General features: G+C 43.5%; 1 protein-coding gene across 4 annotated transcripts in view; it reads left to right on the forward strand.

Moving 5' to 3' along the window:
- Nucleotides 1–12,495, forward strand: part of LOC109879106 (dedicator of cytokinesis protein 4) — a 152,026-nt gene extending 139,531 nt beyond the window's left edge. For 2 of the 4 annotated variants that reach the window (XM_031797455.1, XM_031797456.1), the window contains 5 exons: nucleotides 155–264; nucleotides 491–563; nucleotides 2,215–2,334; nucleotides 3,546–3,607; nucleotides 9,937–12,495. In XM_031797455.1, the coding sequence (XP_031653315.1) occupies nucleotides 155–264; nucleotides 491–563; nucleotides 2,215–2,334; nucleotides 3,546–3,607; nucleotides 9,937–10,404 (833 nt within the window). In that variant the 3' untranslated portion in view covers nucleotides 10,405–12,495. The remainder of the gene's footprint in view (nucleotides 1–154; nucleotides 265–490; nucleotides 564–2,214; nucleotides 2,335–3,545; nucleotides 3,608–9,936) is intronic. The other 2 variants (XM_031797458.1, XM_031797459.1) reach the window with 1 other exon arrangement.
- The last annotated feature ends 7,581 nt before the right edge of the window (nucleotides 12,496–20,076 follow it).

Here is a 20,076-nt window from a genome sequence, read left to right on the forward strand (position 1 = left end):
TGTATCCATGTAAGACTGTAATGTCTTTGATAATGTTTTAAAATGAATGTACATGTTAAAGTATTTTTCTTTATGAGTTGGACCCCAGGAAGACTAGCTGTTGCCAATAAAATCTACACCTAAATCTCTCCTCTCTCGTCACCTCTCCCTCCAGGTTCTCCCCAGCTCCAGGACAAACACAAGCATTCCAGAGAGAACTCCTGCCTCTCTTCCAGGGAGAGACCCGTCAGTGCCATCTACCCCAATCCCCTGGACCCTGCACAGGTGAACACACACGGACAAATCAATAGACAAAGTATAGTTCTAATAACTTTTATTAACATCTCTGCAGTTTGAACCCAAAGAGCTGTTCAGCAAGCATGACATGTCACTCACAGTATGGATTTCTCAAAGTTAAGACTAAACCTGAACTCCACAAAGTCAAGATATCTTACTTTCCTTTATGGATTTTGCAGCTTCAGTATTGTGCTGTCTTGTTTGATTTTTCTAGAGGGCGACCCCTCATCAAACAGGTGACACCACACTACCCCGAAGTGATCCTAACCTTTCTGCACCAGACAAAGGTAAAACATGTCTCATTGTCTTGTGTGTCATCTCAGTCATTGTCTCCATCTCTCTTTCCAGTACATGAGTGTATATCAGCCCAAAATCATTATAACACCAAAGTATCCTTGCCTATGTGCCGTACCAAGACACGAGCGTGCTGCTAAACAGTCGCTTCTCATCCTCCAGTCAGTCAAAGAGATCATAGCTATGGTTGTCTGTCCGGACATGAGTGTAGTTGACAGACTGACCGGTGAGAGTGTGACAGACTTTGTCTGGAGAGTAGACATCTGCTTCAATGACAGCCTCTCCCCACGAGGTCTGTTCCCTCCCAGCTCCATCAGCATTCACAGGCAACAACAGACACGTGAGGAATCCCAAATGGCACCCTATTCCTTATAAAGTGCACTACATTTGACCAAGGGCCATGGGGCTCTGGGCCATTAGGGTGCCATTTGGGATACAGACACATTAAATTGATGCCTCTTATTTATTAATATCAGAATGTGTGAAAACATGTTTATTCCCCAAGGGTTGATGGGATATGCCTTTTCAGAAGGCTATGCATATGTATAAATGCATATGTGTGTCATTTTTTTTTTAATCCACAGATGTCCATTTTGTATGTTATATAAGCACTTTATATTTTTACATATTCCAGTGGGGCGGCATTTCAAATCTAGTTTGGAAGGGCCCTTGTGTAATTTAAAAAAGCGCCGCTGTTTGATTGCTTTCTGTGAACTTCACTGAAGGTTAGAGGTTCAGGGAAAATTAACTCATGAAATTAGTATTTTATAGAAAATATATTTTTTAAACAATGTCAAAACCACAAGCACAGCGGTGTGCCACTAGAAGGTGTATTCACTTAGCTCAAGTGGAAATGCACAAACCAGGCAAACCTACTCTTTTACACCAGTTTGTGGAAGAATGAACTAAGCACAGGAAGAGCACCTTCGTATTAACAGGAGAGAACAGGGAAGTGTTATTTTCAGTGGGATTTCTCTCACTGCATTCTTAACAGCACAGCAAGCGTTTAAGACCAACATGTGTCAGTTGCATGATATTCAGTACATAAGAAGATTGAGGTGTGGATGATTGTTAATAATAATAATTCATCATTTGGTGGGTGCTTGTATTTGTCCTATTTCACACATATATTGATTAGTGTGTATTAATTGGAAATTAATTTTTGCATATCCCACTCTCTCTGAGACACCCTCGGAGAGCGGGGTCACGCCCCAGGTCTGCCATTCAACGGGGATCATGGAGCAATTAGGATTAAGTGCCTTGCTCAAGGGCACACTGACCGTTTTTTTTTTTTTCTTCCACCTTGTCTGGGATTCTAACTAGCAACCTTTCGGTTACTGGCCCAACTCTCTAACCGCTAGGCTATTTGCCACCCTAACAAATTTAAAGGTGCAGTCTGTCAATGCTTTATATTTAGGCTAAGAAAATCTTGAAATGTAGTAACTGTGTCATAAATCATCAGTTACAACAACAGACACTAATCCCTAACTCTGTTATTACATTTCCTGTTATCCACTATGATTACATTTCTAATATAGATCTAGATTCTGGTCTACATCATCTGCTGTGTTCTGATGTGTTGTGTTGTAACCCAATGAGCAGTGATTGATGCATGTCTGTCTATGTGTTTGTACACCAACGTAGTGAGACCCACCTTCAGTAGCTGGAGTCTAGACAGTGTAAAAGAGGTCAACAACACACAGTTCTCTGACACTGTGGGAAAGTTGCTCTGTCCCCCTGTCCCTCCTAGGCCACCATACCCAGGTAAACCAATCAGAACACTCGACCAATGAGGAATGGCACTAATACTTTCCCCCATCTTTTGACACCTGGTGCTTCCACCTGCTCTCTACCAGGGCCCGTTGTTACGCTGTCAACTCTCTGCTATAAACTCAGCTGCTCTCTTCTGTTCCTCCTGGTTTGCTTCTATAAATAACTTCTCCTTCACATGATGTATACATACTGTATAATACTGGTCTGTATTCTAGCCTGGGTTGCCTGTCTGTATCTGCTCGAGCCAACATGTTATTATCCTGCCAAAGGCAACCATCTAGCACTGTTGAGTACACAAATAGTCCAGTACCCAAGCGATTTATTCCTTCTTTGTTATTGTAAATAATAATTCAATACAATTCTTAACTGAATTGCCTAGTTAAATGAAGGTTTAATAATTGACTATCTGACCAGCTTTGGTCCAGGAGAAAAATCCTGAAACAATCTATATGATTGTTTTTGATGATTCCAGCAGAATCCCGATGTATAAATAAATTGGTCGTCATAAAGCTGTGAATCCTTTACTTTATGAATGTCTTTTATCTGAGGGGGAAACCAACAACAGCCTAGAGGATATATTTTTCCTCTGCTATGCCGCCTGCTACTCTATAATCGTAACTATATATAATATCTGTAACCAGTTAGACTCAACTATACTATAAGCTTGTATAGATGAGCCTTCTCATTCAGGGGTTCATTCGATCCCACAACAGCAAGCCTACACACACGCAAACAGACACATGCAGCGCACAAACACACACACGCAAACAGACACATGCAGCGCACACATACACAAACATATACACACAGTGCACACACACACAAACATACACACACGCAGTGCACACAACTCCCACTTCTCAGGCCCTGAGCTTGACACTTCCAGTAAACTTAAGACTTATGTTATTATATTTTTTGAGCTATATATTTATTTTGTGATTCACTAGAGCAGACTTGTCCCCCTGTTGTGGCTTTGAATTGAGTGTTTTGCCCTCCAAAGAGCAGCATAGCAGCTGTTGGATGTATAAACAGCTTAGTGTTGACTAAGGACCCGCGGTTGTGCGATTTATTTGACTCATAGATGCCGAAGCCCTCAGCTGTGGAGGACTCACTCCAGTGTCCTTAAGTTGACTGGTCCAAAATGGTGGCAGGATTTAAACGTGCCCTCTTTTCTCTGTTTCTCTCTGGTTGACTGTCAACAGGTTCTTCAGCCAAGCCCATAAGGTCGCAGTCCCCGGTCCCAACGTCCAGATCTCCACAAAAGGTTGGTGTTGTGTGTGTGTGGTTGCATTTACAGTTGAAGTTTACATACACATAGGTTGGAGTCATTGAAACTCGTTTTTCAACCACTGTACATTTCTTGTTAACAAACTGTAGTTTTGGCAAGTCGGTTAGGACATCTACTTTGTGCATGACACAAGTCATTTTTCCAACAATTGCTTACAGACAGATTAATTCCCTTAAAATTCACTGTATCACAATTCCAGTGGGTCAGAAGTTTACATACTCTAAGTTGACTGTGCCTTTAAACAGCTTGGAAAATTCCAGAAAAGGATGTCTTGCCTTTGGAAGCTTCTGATAGGCTAATTTACATAATTTGAGTCAATTGGAGGTGTACCTGTGGATGTATTTCAAGGCCTACCTTCAAACTCAGTGGCTCTTTTCTTGACATCATGGGAAAATCAAAAGAATTCAGCCAAGACCTCAGGTAAAAAAATGTAGACCTCCACAAGTCTGGTTCATCCTTGGGAGCAATTTCCAAATGCCTGAAGGTACCACATTTATCTGTACAAACAATAGTTTGCAAGTATAAACACCATGGGACCACGCAGCAGTCATACCGTTCAGGAAGGAGACGCATTCTGTCTCCTAGAGATGAATGTAGTTTGGTGCGAAAAGTGCAAATCAATCCCAGAACAAGAGCAAAGGCCTTGTGAAGATGCTGGAGGAAACGGGTACAAAAGTATCTATATCCACAGTAAAACGAGTCCTACATCGACATAACCTGAAAGGCCGCTCAGCAAGGAAGAAGTCACTGCTCCAAAACCGCCATAATGGTTTGTCAGACTATGGTTTGCAACTGCACATGGGGACAAAGATTATACTTTTTGGCGAAATGTCCTCTGGTCTGATGAAACAAAAATAGAACTGTTTGGCCATAATGACCATCGTTATGTTTGGAGGAAAAAGGTGGAGGCTTGCAAGCTGAAGAACACAATCCCATCTGTGAAGCACGTGGCTGGAAGCATCATGTTTTGGGGGTGCTTTGCTGCAGGAGGGACTGGTGCACTTCACAAAATAGATGGCATTATGAAGAGGAAAAGTATGTGAATTTATTGAAGGAACATCTCAAGACATCAGTCAGGAAGTTAAAGCTTGGTTGCAAATGGGACTTCCAAATGGACAATGACTCCAAGCATTCTTCTAAAGTTGTGGCAAAATGGCTTAAGGACAACATGGTCAAGGTATTGGAGTGGCCATCACAAAGCCCTGACCTCAATCCTATAGAAAATGTGTGATTAGTACTGAAAAAGCATGTGCGAGCAAGGAGGCCTACAAACCTGACTCAGTTACACCAGCTCTGTCAGGAGGATTGGGCCAAAATTCACCCAAGTTATTGTGGGACGCTTGTGGAAGGCTACCCAAAATGTTTGACCCAAGTGAAACAATTTAAAGGCAATGCTACCAAATACTAATAGTCTATGTAATCTTCTGACCCACTGGGAATGTGATGAAAGAAATAATGAAATAAATCATTCTCTCTACTATTATTCTGACATTTCACAATCTTAAAATAAAGTGGTGATCCTAACTGACCTTATACAGGGAATTTTTACTAGGATTAAATGTCAGGATTTGTGAAAAACTGAGTTTAACTGTATTTGGCTAAGGTGTATGTAAACTTCGGACTTCAACTGTATGTGCCCTCTGGTGTATGTCTGATGATGCTAATATGAGTGGACTGTGCACTACAAATAGGGTCAAGAGGACAGCATGGGATCAGAACCCAGAGTCCTTCATTCCAGCAGTAGATGACTCATTTGATCCTGTTTGCGTGCATGCTTGTCTGAATGTGTGTGGGTTTGCGTACATACAGTGGGGAGAACAAGTATTTGATACACTGCCGATTTTGCAGGTTTTCCTACTTACAAAGCATGTAGAGGTCTGTAATTTTTTATCATAGGTACACTTCAACTGTGAGAGACGGAATCTAAAACAAAAATCCAGAATATCACATTGTATGATTTTTAAGTAATTAATTTATTAATTTGCATTACGTGTGGTGTTCTTGGGTGTGGCTGCTCAGCCATGGAAACCCACTTCATGAAGCTCCTGACGAAAAGTTATTGTGCTGATGTTGTGGTCCCGTTCTGTGAGCTTGTGGCCTACCACTTCAAGACTTAGCCGTTGTTGCTCCTAGACGTTTCCACTTTACAATAACAGCACTTTAATTTGACCAGGGCAGCTCTAGCAACATTTTTTAAAACTTGTTGGAAAGGTGGCATCCTATGACGGTGCCACGTTGAAAGTCACTCAGCTCTTCAGTAAGGCCATTCTACTGCCATTGTTTGTCTATGGAGATTGCATGGCTGTGTGCAAAATTTGATACACCTTTCAGCAACAGGTGTGGCTGAAATAGACGAATCCACTGTACACATACTTTTGTGTTAGGGCTGTCCCCAGCTAAAATAAAAATGTTTAAATGTATTTTTCCATATATAGATAGACACACCCTATGTGTTTGAATAACATTAACTAGAAATGCACCGAGCTTGTCTGATGCTTCAAGCACCATGTTTGACTAAATAATTAAGACACACAAATGACTCAACAAAGAGCCCCCCGATGGTCATATTGTGTTAAAAAAATGACAGCGAGTGCCTGTGTAACTGGCTCCTGTTGTCTCTTTCTCCTCCCCCTACTGCAGAGAAAAGGCTCCACAGCACAGCAAGTGTTTATTGCGCTGTCCATGCTGAAGCTTGTAACATCATGTCAGCCATTTAGTTTTTTTCTTGTTTCTGACTGAAAAGTTCTGTTACCGAAATTCCTAATTTGTTTAAACATGACATATTCCTTCATCCCATTTTTACGTGAAACATGTTAGCATCTCATGCATGAGGCCAACAGGGTCTGACCTATAGCCTATCATAATCACATCAATAAATTGGTTATAACAAACTCCGAACACAATACGTGACAGCAAAATGGATGCGGAAGACGTGAAAAAGAAACTCCAAATGTGCAAATGTTTACTGGTTGCTCAGGAGGGAAATGGGAAGTCAGATCTGTTGAAGACATTTGACTTAGTTGTGGAAACTACGGGAGATCAAGAAAAGGTAGGGTATAGGAGCAAGCATTGCGTGAGTATGTGAACGAACGAAGGGTTGATTGATAGACACAGTAGCCTATTGACAAACAGGTGCTGTTAGATTACAATATTTTTTTTCTGCCTGTTTGGAACATTGTAAACAACACAAAATAATACATTCCAAGTAATACCAGTCTGTTCTAAAATATTCTTTTTACAGGCCTTTATTGCACCATAGCAAAGATTAAAAACAGACGAATCTGTGAAATTGCTTTATCCAACATTCAGCCGTTGCATGACGCTTGGTGCTCACGGAATCAGTAGGCTATTAAACGAACACTCAAACAGGCAACAGAAGTGAGATCTGTCTTATTGCTGTAGATAGAAACTCAGCAAAAAAAAAGAAACATCCCTTTTTCAGGACCCTGTCTTTCAAAGATGATTAGTAAAAATCCAAATAACTTCACAGATCTTCATTGTAAAGGGTTTAATCACTGTTTCCCATGATTGTTCAATGAACCATAAACAATTAATGAACATGCACCGTTCCACAGATACTAACAGCTTACAGACGGTAGACAATTAAGGTCACAGTTATGAAAACTTAGGACAATAAAGAGGCCTTTCTACTGAAAAACACCAAAAGAAAATGCCCAGAGTCCCTGCTCATCTGCGTGAACATGCCTTAGGCATGCTGGAAGGAGACATGAGGACTGCAGATGTGGCCAGGGCAATACATTGCAATGTCCGTACTGTGAGACGCCTAAGTCCTCGCCGTGGCAGACCACGTGTAACAACACCTGCATAGGTTCGGTACATCCAAACATCACACCTGCGGGACAGATACAGGATGGCAACAACAACTGCCCGAGTTATACCAGGAATGCACATCCCTCCATCAGTGACTGTCTGCAATAGGCTGAGAGGGTCTGGACTGAGGGCTTGTAGGCCTGTTGTAAGGCAGGTCCTCACCAGACATCACCGGCAACAACGTTGCCTATGGGCACAAACCTACTGTCCCTGGACCAGACAGGACTGGCAAAAAGTGCTCTTCACTGACGAGTCTCGGTTTTGTCTCACCAGGGGTGATGGTCGGATTCGCATTAATCGTCGAAGTAATGAGCATTACACTGAGGCCTGTACTCTGGAGCAGGATCGATTTGGAGGTGGAGGGTCCATCATGGTCTGGGGCGGTGTGTCACAGCATCATCGGACTGAGCTTGTTGTCATTGCAGGCAATCTCAAAGCTGTGCGTTACAGGGAAGACATCCTCCTCCCTCATGTTGTACCCTTCCTGCAGGCTCATCCTGACATGACCCTCCAGCATGACAATGCCACCAGCCATACTGTTCGTTCTGTGAGTGATTTCCTACAAGACAGGAATGTCAGTGTTCTGCCATGGTCAGCGAAGAGCCCGGATCTCAATCCCATCGAGCATGTCTGGGACCTGTTGGATCAGAGGGTGAGGGCTAGGGCCATTCCCCCCAGAAATGTCTGGGAACTTGCAGGTGCCTTGGTGGAAGAGTGGGGTAACATCTCACAGCAAGAACTGGCAAATCTGGTGCAGTCCATGAGGAGGAGATGCACTGCAGTACTTAATGCAGCTGGTGACCACACCAGATACTGACTTTTACTTTTGCTATTGACCCCCCCTTTGTTCAGGGACACATTATTCCATTTCTGTCAGTCACATGTCTGTGGAACTTGTTCAGTTTATGTCTCAGTTGTTGAATTTTGTTATGTTCATACAAATACTTACACAAATTAAAGGTAGTTGACAGTGAGAGGACTTTTTTTTGTTTTTGTTTATATGGATGATTTCTAAAGACATTTAACAGTTAGGCTATAGACCTAATTAAGTTGGGGTTTCCTCTCTCCTCACTTCTTATACAGTTAGACTAAGGCAAGGGCTGTTTCCTCGTCTCTGCTGCTGCGTCATCCACCGCAACTCCAATATGTTCATTTTGCTGTTCTGCACATAGCAACATAGGGAATCATCTTACACCATGAAAATATTTGTTAAAAATTGTGGCTACTTGACTAAAGAAAACTCGGTCGACCAACATCCTATCGTCCAAACAATTGGCCAGACGACTAAATGGGGTCAGAGCTAATGTGTGCGTGTGTTTGCGTGCATGCCTGACAATACCTGTGTGTGTGTGTGTGTGTGTGTGTGCTTGTGCGTGCGCGTGCGTGCCTGACAATACCTGTGTGCGTGTGTGTGTGTGTGTGCGTGCGTGCGTGCCTGACAATACCTGTGTGTGTGTCAATGGTGTGTGCATGTGCATCTCTTTCTGCTCTTCTGTTAATGCTGATGAGTGTTCTGGCAGTGCTTTGAATGTCTGTGTGCTCTATGGTTTCCCTGTTGGTTGTCAGGCAGTATTGAACCACAGTTGAATTATCTTCCCCCTCTATGTCGTCTCATGCTCTCATCCACATTGGCTCTCGCCTGTCAGATAACTCTGCTAATGAGCCATTTATTATCTAGCACCAGTCTGCATGCGTCTAGGCAGTTTAGAAGGAGTGACATTTTAACAGGCTTTTACAAACCTGCATTGATGAAGTCTTGTTTTTTGTTAGAAAATCAAATACAGTTCTTTGCACTGGCAGTTTTTTGTAAGTGAGGCACAAACAGCAGCACAAATACAACGCCGTGTGTGCGTGCGGGCGTGTGTGAGATAATGGGGCCTGTTGGCGGTCTGCTGTGGGGTCTTCTTTGATTGTACTGTGAGGGGCAGCTCAGCGCTCTAGGCCTTTGAGATATGTGGGGAATGTTAACATATCAACGAGCATTTAGCTTCAGTCTTGCTGAGGGAAGTTATATTCACGTAACTTCTCTCAACAAGACTGAAGCTAAATGCTCGTCACACTGACGTACTGTAGCGTACATAACAGATCAATTGTCCTCTCCACTGAATCCAATTAAGTGTAACAAGATATAACAGCATTTCCATGTCATTTCTCCGAAAACATTTTGACAACGTATTGGATTCCTCACGATGGAACTGCATGTTGTGTTTCTCCGTCTCAGTACGCACTGACATATGATGAGGGGGGAAAAGCAGTGTGGCACTGTCACTTTGTCTGGTGTCTTTATGATTACACTTCATAGGCTTTATAGTTCCTTTATGCTATACCTCATTAGGCTGTGAAGGACACATGTGCAGTCTTAAGGAGATTCGTACCCTCTCTGTTTGAGCTATGGTGGTTGGTTCTCCGTTTCTGATTGGTTCTCTATTTCTGTTTGGTCCTCTGATGGTCTCTCTGTTTCTGTCTCTCCATAGAGTTCATTGCCACCCTTCACACCCTCACCCACTGAGTGCCAGTCGGCTGGACTGGTGTCCAACTCGCCCGTCCTCTCTGGTAGCTATAGCAGCGGCATCTCCTCCATGAGTCGCTGCAGTGTGTCCGAGGCGTCGGGCACCGAGGCAACCACTGGAGACCACTCCGCCCACCAGGGGCCCACCATGCCCAACTCGGTCTCCTCGGGCTCGGACGAGCTCATCCGCCGCGAGAACAAGACGCCGCCGCCCTACAGCGTGTACGAGCGCACCAACCCTCGTCGGCCGGTTCCCCTGCCCCACAGTCTCTCCATCCCTCCCAGTGTGGATCCCCCGGCCCTGCCACCCAAGCCCCACCAGCAACGCACTAGCAGCATGAAGCTGGTCCCAGCATCGGACCCTCGCAGGGCCGACGGGGTGCCCCACGTCCCCAGACCCAGACCTCTCCCCAGGAAGGTCTCCCAGCTATAGGTTGGGTGAGGACCTACAACCCTAGTGGGTTGATGGGTGACACCACTGGCGCGTTTGCACTTTTTAACACTGTCTTCTCTTCAGTTTGGTAATCCCAGGCTCTGCCCAAGACAGACTCACGACTCTTGAGTCTGTCTCATTGTGAAGATCTTTTTTTCGAAAGGGCTTTGCATTGACTGACATTGTCATTCCGCACTTTTAGCTCCAGTACAGTAGGTTCCACGCGGTAAATTGCTACGTTTATCAGAAGAGAAATGAACACAACAAACTTAGGTGTTGATTTTTAGATTTTTGATAGATGTAATAGTCCCAATATGTATATATTGGTTATATATAAGAAGTGTTTTGCCTTAAGTATTGGAAAGAGTCTTCTATCCATGAGTCTTGCACGTTTTTGAAGTACACTGTACTTTTCTATATGGCTGACTGGTGCTAGAGGTCTCATGCATATGCATTTCAGTTTATGGTAGTAGCTGAGGGTGTGTTCACATACATCCACGTGGTACCGGAAACAGGAAGCAGATATTTACCTATTTGGCCATTTTGTTTCATTGTCATGACCGTTTGACCATTTGAAAAGAACTGTAAAGCTAAAATCAGTGCCCCAGTTTTATACTTGGTCAGTAATAGAACATCCCTTTCTCGTAGGAATGGAGAATTTGTGGTCGTAACAAGTCACTCAGAAATACACCCCCTTCGTGAGGGTTCTTCAAACTCTACTCTAAGACATAAAGAGCTCCTTCCGTCTTTGAAATCCCCTTTGGCCAATGCACATAGTTCTTGCATTTGACATGTGCCACTAAATTGTATGTCGTTCTACGTAAATAAACTGGAGGCGATTGCTGTCAGAGGGGGCCAGAGATGTGGACACACCCTAACCCTCCTGCATGGAGTGTAGTATGTATGTGGTGGTGGTGGTGGATCTTTGGGGTTTACCAAGTATTGTGCCAAAGGACGATGTACTGTATGTATGCTGTAATGGCAAAGTAGGAAACCTGAACCTGGAAACACTCCATTGACTAGACAAGCTGATCTTGTACTCGCCCACAATGAAAACAACCGACTTTTGAGACAAATCCAGTTATTTAGATGAAAAGTCATTGTGGGGGGGGGGTATAAAAATGGCAACTGTTACAAGTAACGAATGGTTATATGATATTAGCACAAATGAGATTGACTACGTTACCAGTGGTTACATTACCAAGGACTCCGACTCCTTAAAATGTTAACCCCTGACCACAATGGGCATTTGAAGTGCAGTATGTATTGTAGAAAAGATGTCCTCTATTTGCCGCTCAGTGAATTGCCAGCAACTCGTACACACACACACACACACACGCGCGCACACACACACACGCGCACGCACACACACACACACACACACACACACACACACACACACACGAGGGCTGCCGTTCTATTCTTTTTTGGAATCTTTTTCGAAAGCCTTTTCAACTATTCATTGTATAGTCACGCTTGTACAGTACAGCCGAGTTAGTTTGAGGTGTTCTCTCTGTGTTTGACATACAGTACGTGGTGGACAGAGTGTACTGGTATCGAGTCCTACGGTGTCTAGGCAGTCTTCACGTCAGGTGGTTTCCTCTCAGTGTTTTATGAAGAGAAGACAACACTGTTTTTTTTTGTTGTAATAAAAGGCTTCTTTTTTTTAATTGCACGAAATATTGATCACTTAATTCAGTACAACGGTTTTCACAATTAACTTGGGTATGTTTCACTTTTCTATGGTTCATTTCCTTTTTAATTTGTTGCGATTTTTTTTCCATCAAATGTTCACATGAATCAGTACTTGAGAAATTGTAAATTATATAATGATGAGATTGTTGTACGTATGCCAAATATACTACCTTTGTGTATTACTATTATTGTAAATATTGTGTTTTTAACAAAATGTAGCTCATACACATTTACAGCTTTGAATGTTGGAACAGCAAATTATTGTTATAAATGTCACAAAAAATGGTGTTTTAGTGAGTGTAGAAGTCTATAGAGTAATTCATATCTACACCTACAGTAAAACATTTACATGCTCAATAAACTGCCCTATGTAATAAAACATGTTTTGCTCAAGCATACCTTTAAATCATTCCCAGCTCTACCCTGTTTAAAAACAATCCATCGATAGGTACTTCTATAATAGTTGCACTGTACAGTACATGTGTCCAGCCATGTTTGCTCAATTGTTATAGTGATCTTCTGTGTACTCTAACGTTACGTGATTCAGGATCAGCTTTGTGTCCTCAAAGTCATTCCCACACAAATTCAACGATAGTCACCTACTGTGGGCGCTCAAGATGATGTAATTGTTTATGAGGAACTGGTGCGTGATCAGGTAAGACGATGTGCGCACATGGGGGAAATATTCCTTTAAAACCGAACACATCTAATGAATGTCTCCTCTTTAGTCTGCTAGGTGGGTGGGGTGGGGTGGGGTGGGCCGGGATGATGGCACTCTTCATAACGTTACATCACCGCCAAGAGGAGTACCCTTTACCGGATCAGATAGACGCAGTAATACAGTAATTGTGTCTGAGGCTGGTAATTTGACAGTGTTAATCGTGTCAGAAATGAATTTCCTCTAATCCTGAAGACTTCTCGGAAGAGAGAACACGTATCGGGGTACCGGAGGAGCGATTAACGTGCCTCCGTTCTGGAACCCAGGAGAATGGGTTGTCAGTCCAACCCTCAATGGGCTTGTCAATCATCCTCACATTCAGCTTTCACCAGCAGGAAGGAAGCTGTGTTTCATTCATGGACTGAAAAACGGTCTCAGCAGGGTCGGGGGAAGGGTTTAATCATTATGTACAAAACTTTTTTTGCGGATGCAAAAACTAGACATCCTGTGTTTAAGTGAAAATAGCTTCATTCTAACTGAGCTAATAGCTCGAAGGCAAGACTGCAAATTATATTTAAATGTTGTTCACTTGTGTGGCTTCCAATAATCACTATAACATAACACCCATACATTTTAACATCATTCAAACTGTGGTCGAACTCTGCAGAACAATTTATACGCCTTATTTGGATGCTAAACATCCGACATTGAAAAGTGTTCCATGGGTGCTAAAAATGAATTAGCGAGGGAAGGCAGGTTTTAATTTAACCTTGCCTCGGGCACATTTTGAATAGCACACAACCCGAGAGAAGCCCTTGGTGTTTTTCTCTCTGTGCTAAATCTCCCTGGGATAAGAAAGCTGGAGCAATTCGACGGTGCACTGAGATCCGGCGTTTCAGAGAGGAGGGAATTTTCAAAAGAACCTCTGAATAATTGATCTGCTTTTTATCCGTCTTATTTTCTATATCAACTTTGCTGTGCTCCTGGCTTATGGGGATTTACCTGACAGCTTCAAGTGCTCTCTTTTTTTTCTCATTACAGAATGAGTGAAGTTACATTTTGTGTGTTGTTCTCAGTGGAAGACTATTGTCTCCACTATGTAGGGATTTACCTGGCAGTTTCAAAGGGTTCGGCTGTTAAGGACGTGTGTGTGTGTGTGTGTGTGAGAGAGGGGACTATCAGTTTGTGACTTACTCGTCCAGATCAATTAATGTTTGTGCATAGAGGGGCTTCGCTGAAATGGCCAATGCAATTATAAAGGCATTACTTGTCGATATTGAGTACACAATACCAACACGCCTGCTAAAGAGTCCATACCGTAGTCCTGGAGAACTAGTGAAGGTCTTCGATTAGATCATACAGAATCGGCAACCATGGGAATCTGATGGGAGTCCCGTGCAGTGCTTCATACAGCACAAGGACTACGCTAAATGGACTTTGATTGGTAAATACCAGTAAAAACAGCCCAAAGGAATGGTCGTCTTGGGAAAAGGACACGTGTTGAAGGGCACTGTTAACTACCTCGGTCTGTACTGGTCGGGACTAGTTTCTTAGCATGCCTTTGAGTTTCCTTCCTGCATGGTTGATTATTTGAGCGTTTTGTGCAAGATCAATAGCAAGGTGTGGGCCGAGGAGTGTTTACGTCTTCAGATGGGATCATGCCATCGCTCTCTTGTATTATTCAGACACTGCTATTTGTTACCAAAGGACCGACACAGACAGAGAAGTGGCTTGAGGTAGATTATAGTACAGAGGTCATTTCACTGAACTCGAAGAGAGGAAATTAACAGCCCTAGATGTGCAATGCTCATCACTACTGCATGGTGAGAGGTGTCGCGCTCTCCACCGGGCACTTGAACTTGTACTTTTGTCTCACTCCCCATCCTCATCACTTACTCATTATCCAAGGTCACCAGACTAGAGGCCCTGTTTACCCTGCTCCAATACCCACAGAGGACCCTCCTCTCTGGCCCTCTTGACACCAGCTCCACCCCCTGTGCTGCTGAGCCGCTCCAGAGGGACCCCTTTATCTGGAGCTCAACACTGCCAAAACACATCTCTCTCTCTTCTCTCGCTCTTTCTCTGATGATCACCTTAGTTCTGCCTGAGTGACCTTGCTACAGCGATGCGCAGATGAATAAACATGAGCCCGATGAAGCCCGGTCGGGGATTCCAAAGGTACGCATACAGCACCTCCACCTAAACACTAATAAAGTGTAGAGCACAGAGTCACTAGCTGTAACGTCAAACACTCATTAACTTAACCAATCAGGATTAGACCCACCCGTTGTATAATAAAGTGTAGAGCACAGAGTCACTAGCTGTAACGTCACACACTCATTAACTTAACCAATCAGGATTAGACCCACCCGTTGTATAATAAAGTGTAGAGCACAGAGTCACTAGCTGTAACGTCACACACTCATTAACTTAACCAATCAGGATTAGACCCACCCGTTGTATAATAAAGTGTAGAGCACAGAGTCACTAGCTGTAACGTCACACACTCATTAACTTAACCAATCATTTACAGGAGGAGCTGTCAGACACTGTAAGGTGTCACGACTTTAAAAGCCATACTATAAAATATATTAGTAAAACGACTCAACCATTGAATACAAGTTTATGGTTTAGACTGAAGTTAGAGTTATAGTAGGGACTAAATGCTTTAGTGAAGTGACTGAAAGCTTGAAAAACAATATTTCAAAGTCCGGATGAACGCAAACAAACTGTGTCGTCAAAGCAGGATGCAGAAGAGAAGCGCTTTCTCAGTTTTCCCCAACTCCATCTCACTTCTGATATTGCATTTTGATTGAAGATGCACCAGCAGTGGCAGAGGCATGTGTTGTTTGAGTAGGGAGGGATGGCTGCTGTTGACCAGGATATTTGAAAGGCTCTGGTGGGAGTGACATACTGCTTGGGTACACATGGTTTGATTTTTAGTGTGAAAATGACTTGACTGCGCTGAGGGCTTCGGTGAGCTTTTCCATGAGTGATTATTTTGTCCTTCACAAGGCTCAGGGGGGGGCCTTCACAAAGCATTCTTATGGATTTTTTTTCTGGTTGTGTCATAAGATTGTATGTGGTGGGAATCATGACGACTGTTTCTCATTCTTCTCCCTACAGTTCTCCTCTATTAACTGGTTATCCTGTTTCGATGGGTCTAAAGGCAGTAAAATAATTTTGGTAATTTACCAAATTTAACAGAATCTTCCGTAATTCTGTGTTAATGAAGCTCTCATCAGGCTAAATCAAGTGCTCCAGGTACGCACCCAGACTAGCTGATCAATAAGGTATCCCCCCCAAGAACTTCCAAGCCTCAGCTCCCCCTCGTTTGTCCAACACAGGGTTTGCATGCTGATGGGGGTTGTATTGTTCACTCTGTGTGTGGTGTGGATTTCAATGTGTGGTGTAGTGGAGTGATTGTACAATGTATTGGAGATTTAAACCCAAGGTCTTTCTGCTTGGATCGCATACGGCAATGCTTTAGAGGAGATACTTCATGTGATTTCAGAGTTTGTCTCAGTCGATTACAGCTCCACATTTTGGTGGTTTCTGAGCTGATTAGAATATCACGCGGTGCACATTAGCCATGGTGGCAGACTGGCAGGCTTGGCATAACCCATTGGCCTTCTAGACTGAATGGATTTTGTTGGACTTCTTTTGAACAACCTTTGAGTGATTCCTCATGGAACTAGAATAAAAAATGTAAAAAAACATGATTTGGGGGATTTTTAATTACTGTAGTCCATAGAAGGGTCCTTTTGGAGGAAGGAATGACATATATTTGAGATTTCTATCTTAAAGCATAGTTGAGCAATGATTTATTGATGTTGGAATATCGTAACATTATGGCCTTACCCAGGCCTCCGTTAAGACCTCAAAGGGTTTCATCTCCAAAGCAAAAACGAAAGCAAAAGTTGGTGTCATATGAAGCTTCACCGTTTGCTCTGTAATATGAGAGGTATTTTGATATCATTTTAAAATGTCTTCCATTCAGGGCCTCCCGGGTGGCGCAGTGGTCTAGGGCACTGTGCCACCAGAGACTCTAGGTTTGCGCCCAGGCTCTGTCGCAGCCGGCCGCGACTGGGAGGTCTGTGGGGCGATGCACAATTGGCCTAGAGTCGCCCGGGTTAGGGAGGGTTTGGCTGGTAGGGATGTCCTTGTCTCATCGCGCACCAGCGCAGTGCGCGCTAACCAGGTCGCCAGATGCACATTGCACCGACACATTGGTGCGGATGGCTTCCGGGTTGGATGCAGGCTGTGTTAAAGTAGCAGTGCGGCTTGGTTGGGTTGTGTTTCGGAGGCTTTGGACCTTAGTCTCTCCCGAGGCCGTATGGGAGTTGTAGGATGAGACAAGATAGTAATTACTAACAATTGGATACCACGAAATTGGGGAGAAAAGGGGGTAAAATAAATTTAAAAAATGTAAAAATGTCTTACATTCATCTATGAATATAAAAAAATACATAAACATGCATATTGAAAATACTCTGTTTTCATATGTAAACATACTGGTCATAAAGTTTGAGAGTGGGATCTCTGCTAGTGTTAAACGTACGGCTCGTTTTATACAGATAAATTGGCATAGTAGGCATAGCAACCAGCCCTTATTTTAATTGCACATCCTGCAAATTTCCAGCAGAGGGCGACCATTTTGAATCCATTTTCACATTCACTATGTTGGTAATACTTACAAATTGGATCATAACTCTTAAAAGCAGCAGAGATCCCACTCTGGAACTTTGATATGTCCGTAGAGTATATTGTGTTTAATAATATATAAAAACACTTGCCAAATCATTATAATCATTAATATTAATCGTTTTCAATATTCATACATTTTTGTAAGAAATTTGTTATTGAAATCAAAATACTATTCATATTACAGGGCAAGTGGTAAAGTTTCATATGAGACCAGTTTTTTCTATGTAAAACCTATATATGAAACATTGAATCTTCTAGAAGGCCTGGGTGAGGCCAAAATGTCAAAAGTATTCAAGTAATCATTTATAAATTATACTATACAAATGTCAAATATGTCAACAATCCTTCTTTCAAAGGACCCTTCTATTGATTACATTTTGTGAAAATGCCCCAAGTCCTAGTATTGTTTTGTTGTAGTTTCGTGTGGAAACAGTGTTAATTCAACCAGTGTGTACCCAGTGGGGTGTGTGTGTGTGTGTGTGTGTGTGTTAGAGGCTGCCCGGTCAGACCAGCAGGGAGGGTCCTGCTAAGCACCAGCTGCTAGCTGCCTTTCACACTGATTCCCACCAACTGTGGGCCCTGAAATATTTACACTGGAGGCAGCTAGCGTGTTTTGATGGAAAACTCATTTTCATCTCAGATACATTTTTTGGGCATCCCTCTCTCTTCCTCCCTCCTCCTCTTCTCTCTCTCTCTCTCTCTCCCTCACTCTGGCCTCCTCATCCTGTTATGAGGAGTCAGGGAGGTATAAATAAAGAACAACCCTGGTTAGTTGTTGCACTCAAGTTTGTTTACTTTTCTGCCTTTGGTGGAAATGACTTTTCGGCTTCATTTGTGTGAGGTGATTGGGACATGGCATAGCGCATAGACATATAATGAATAGATTATATTCAACAGTGCAGTTCAAGAAATATTTACCAAGTAGGCTAAAATAAGAAGTAACACAATAAGAATAAGAAACGAGGCTATATACAGGGGGTACCGGTACAGAGTCAGTGTGCGGAGGTACAGATTAGTTGAGGTCATTTGTACATGTAGGTGGGGGTGAAGTGACTATGCATAGATAATAAACAGCGAGTAGCAGCAGTGTACAAAACAAATGGGGGTGTCAATGTAAATAGTCCGGTGGCCGTTTTGATTGTTCAGCAGTCTTATGGCTTGGGGGTAGAGATGTACTGGGCTGTACGCACTACCCTCTGTAGCGCCTTACGGTCAGATGCCGAGCAGTTGCCATATCAGGCGGTGATGCAACCTGTCAGGATGCTTTTGATGGTGCAGCTGTAGGTGGGGGAGAAGTGACTATGCATAGGTAACAAACAAACAGCGAGTAGCAGCAGTGTACAAGGGGGGGGGTCAATGTAAATTGCGATTTTTATGAATTGTTCAGCTGTCTAATGGCTTGGGGGTAGAAGCTGTTAAGGAGCCTTTTGGTCCTAGACTCGGCGCTCCAGTACCGCTTGCTGTGCCGTAGCAGAGAAAACATTCTATAACTTGGATGACTGGAGTCTCTGACAATTTTATGGGCTTTCCTCTGACACGCCTATTATATAGGTCCTGGATGGCAGGAAGCTTGGCAAAAGTGATGTACTGGGCCGTTCACATTACCCTTTGGAGCGCCTTACTGTCAGATGCTGAGCAGTTGCCATACCAGGCGGTGATGCAACCGGTCAGGATGCTCTCGATGGTGCAGCTGTATTACCTTTTGAGGATCTGGGGGCCCATGCCAAATCTTTTCAATCTTCTGAGGGGGAATATGTTTTGTCATGCCCTCTTCATGACTGTCTTGATTTGTTTGGACCATGTTAGTTTGTTGGTGATGTGGACACCAAGGAAGTTAAAACTCTCGACCCGCTCCACTACAGTCCCGTCGTTGTTGATGGGGGCCTGTTTGGCCCGCATTTTCCAGTAGTCCACGATCAGCTCCTTTGTCTTGCTCACATTGAGGGAGAGGTTGTTGTCCTGGCACCACATTGCCAGTTCTCTGACCTCCACCTTATAGGCCGTCTCATCGTTATCGGTGATCAGGCTGATGTGTTGTCATCAAACTTAATGATGGTGTTGGCGTCGTGTTTGGCCATGCAGTTGTGGGTGAACAGGGAATGCAGGAGGGGACTAAGTACACACCCCTGAGGGGCTCCAGTGTTAAGGCTCAGCGTGGCAGATGTGTTGTTGCCTACTCTTACCACCTGGGGGCGGCCCGTCAGGAAGTCCAGGATCCAGTTGCAGAGGGAGGTGTTTAGTCCCAGAGTCCTTAGCTTAGTGATGAGCTTCGTGGGCTCTATGGTGTTGAACGCTGAGCTGTAGTCGATGAACAGCATTCTCACATAGGTGTTCCTTTTGTCCAGGTGAGAATGGGCGGTGTGGAGTGCGATTGAGATTGCGTCATCTGTGGATCTGTTGGGGCGGTATGTGAATTAGAGTGGGTCTAGGATGTCCGGGAGGATGCTGTTGATGAGAGCCATGACCAGCCTTTCAAAGCACTTCATAGCTACCGATGAAGGCTGGATGGTTAGGCTGGTTACCTTCACTTCCTTGGGCACAGGGACTATGATGGTCTGCTTGAAACATGTAGGCATTACAGACTTGGTCTGGGAGAGGTTGAAAATTTAAGT

This window comes from Oncorhynchus kisutch, linkage group LG19 (genome assembly GCF_002021735.2).
Source record: "Oncorhynchus kisutch isolate 150728-3 linkage group LG19, Okis_V2, whole genome shotgun sequence".
Classification (NCBI taxonomy): domain Eukaryota; kingdom Metazoa; phylum Chordata; class Actinopteri; order Salmoniformes; family Salmonidae; genus Oncorhynchus; species Oncorhynchus kisutch.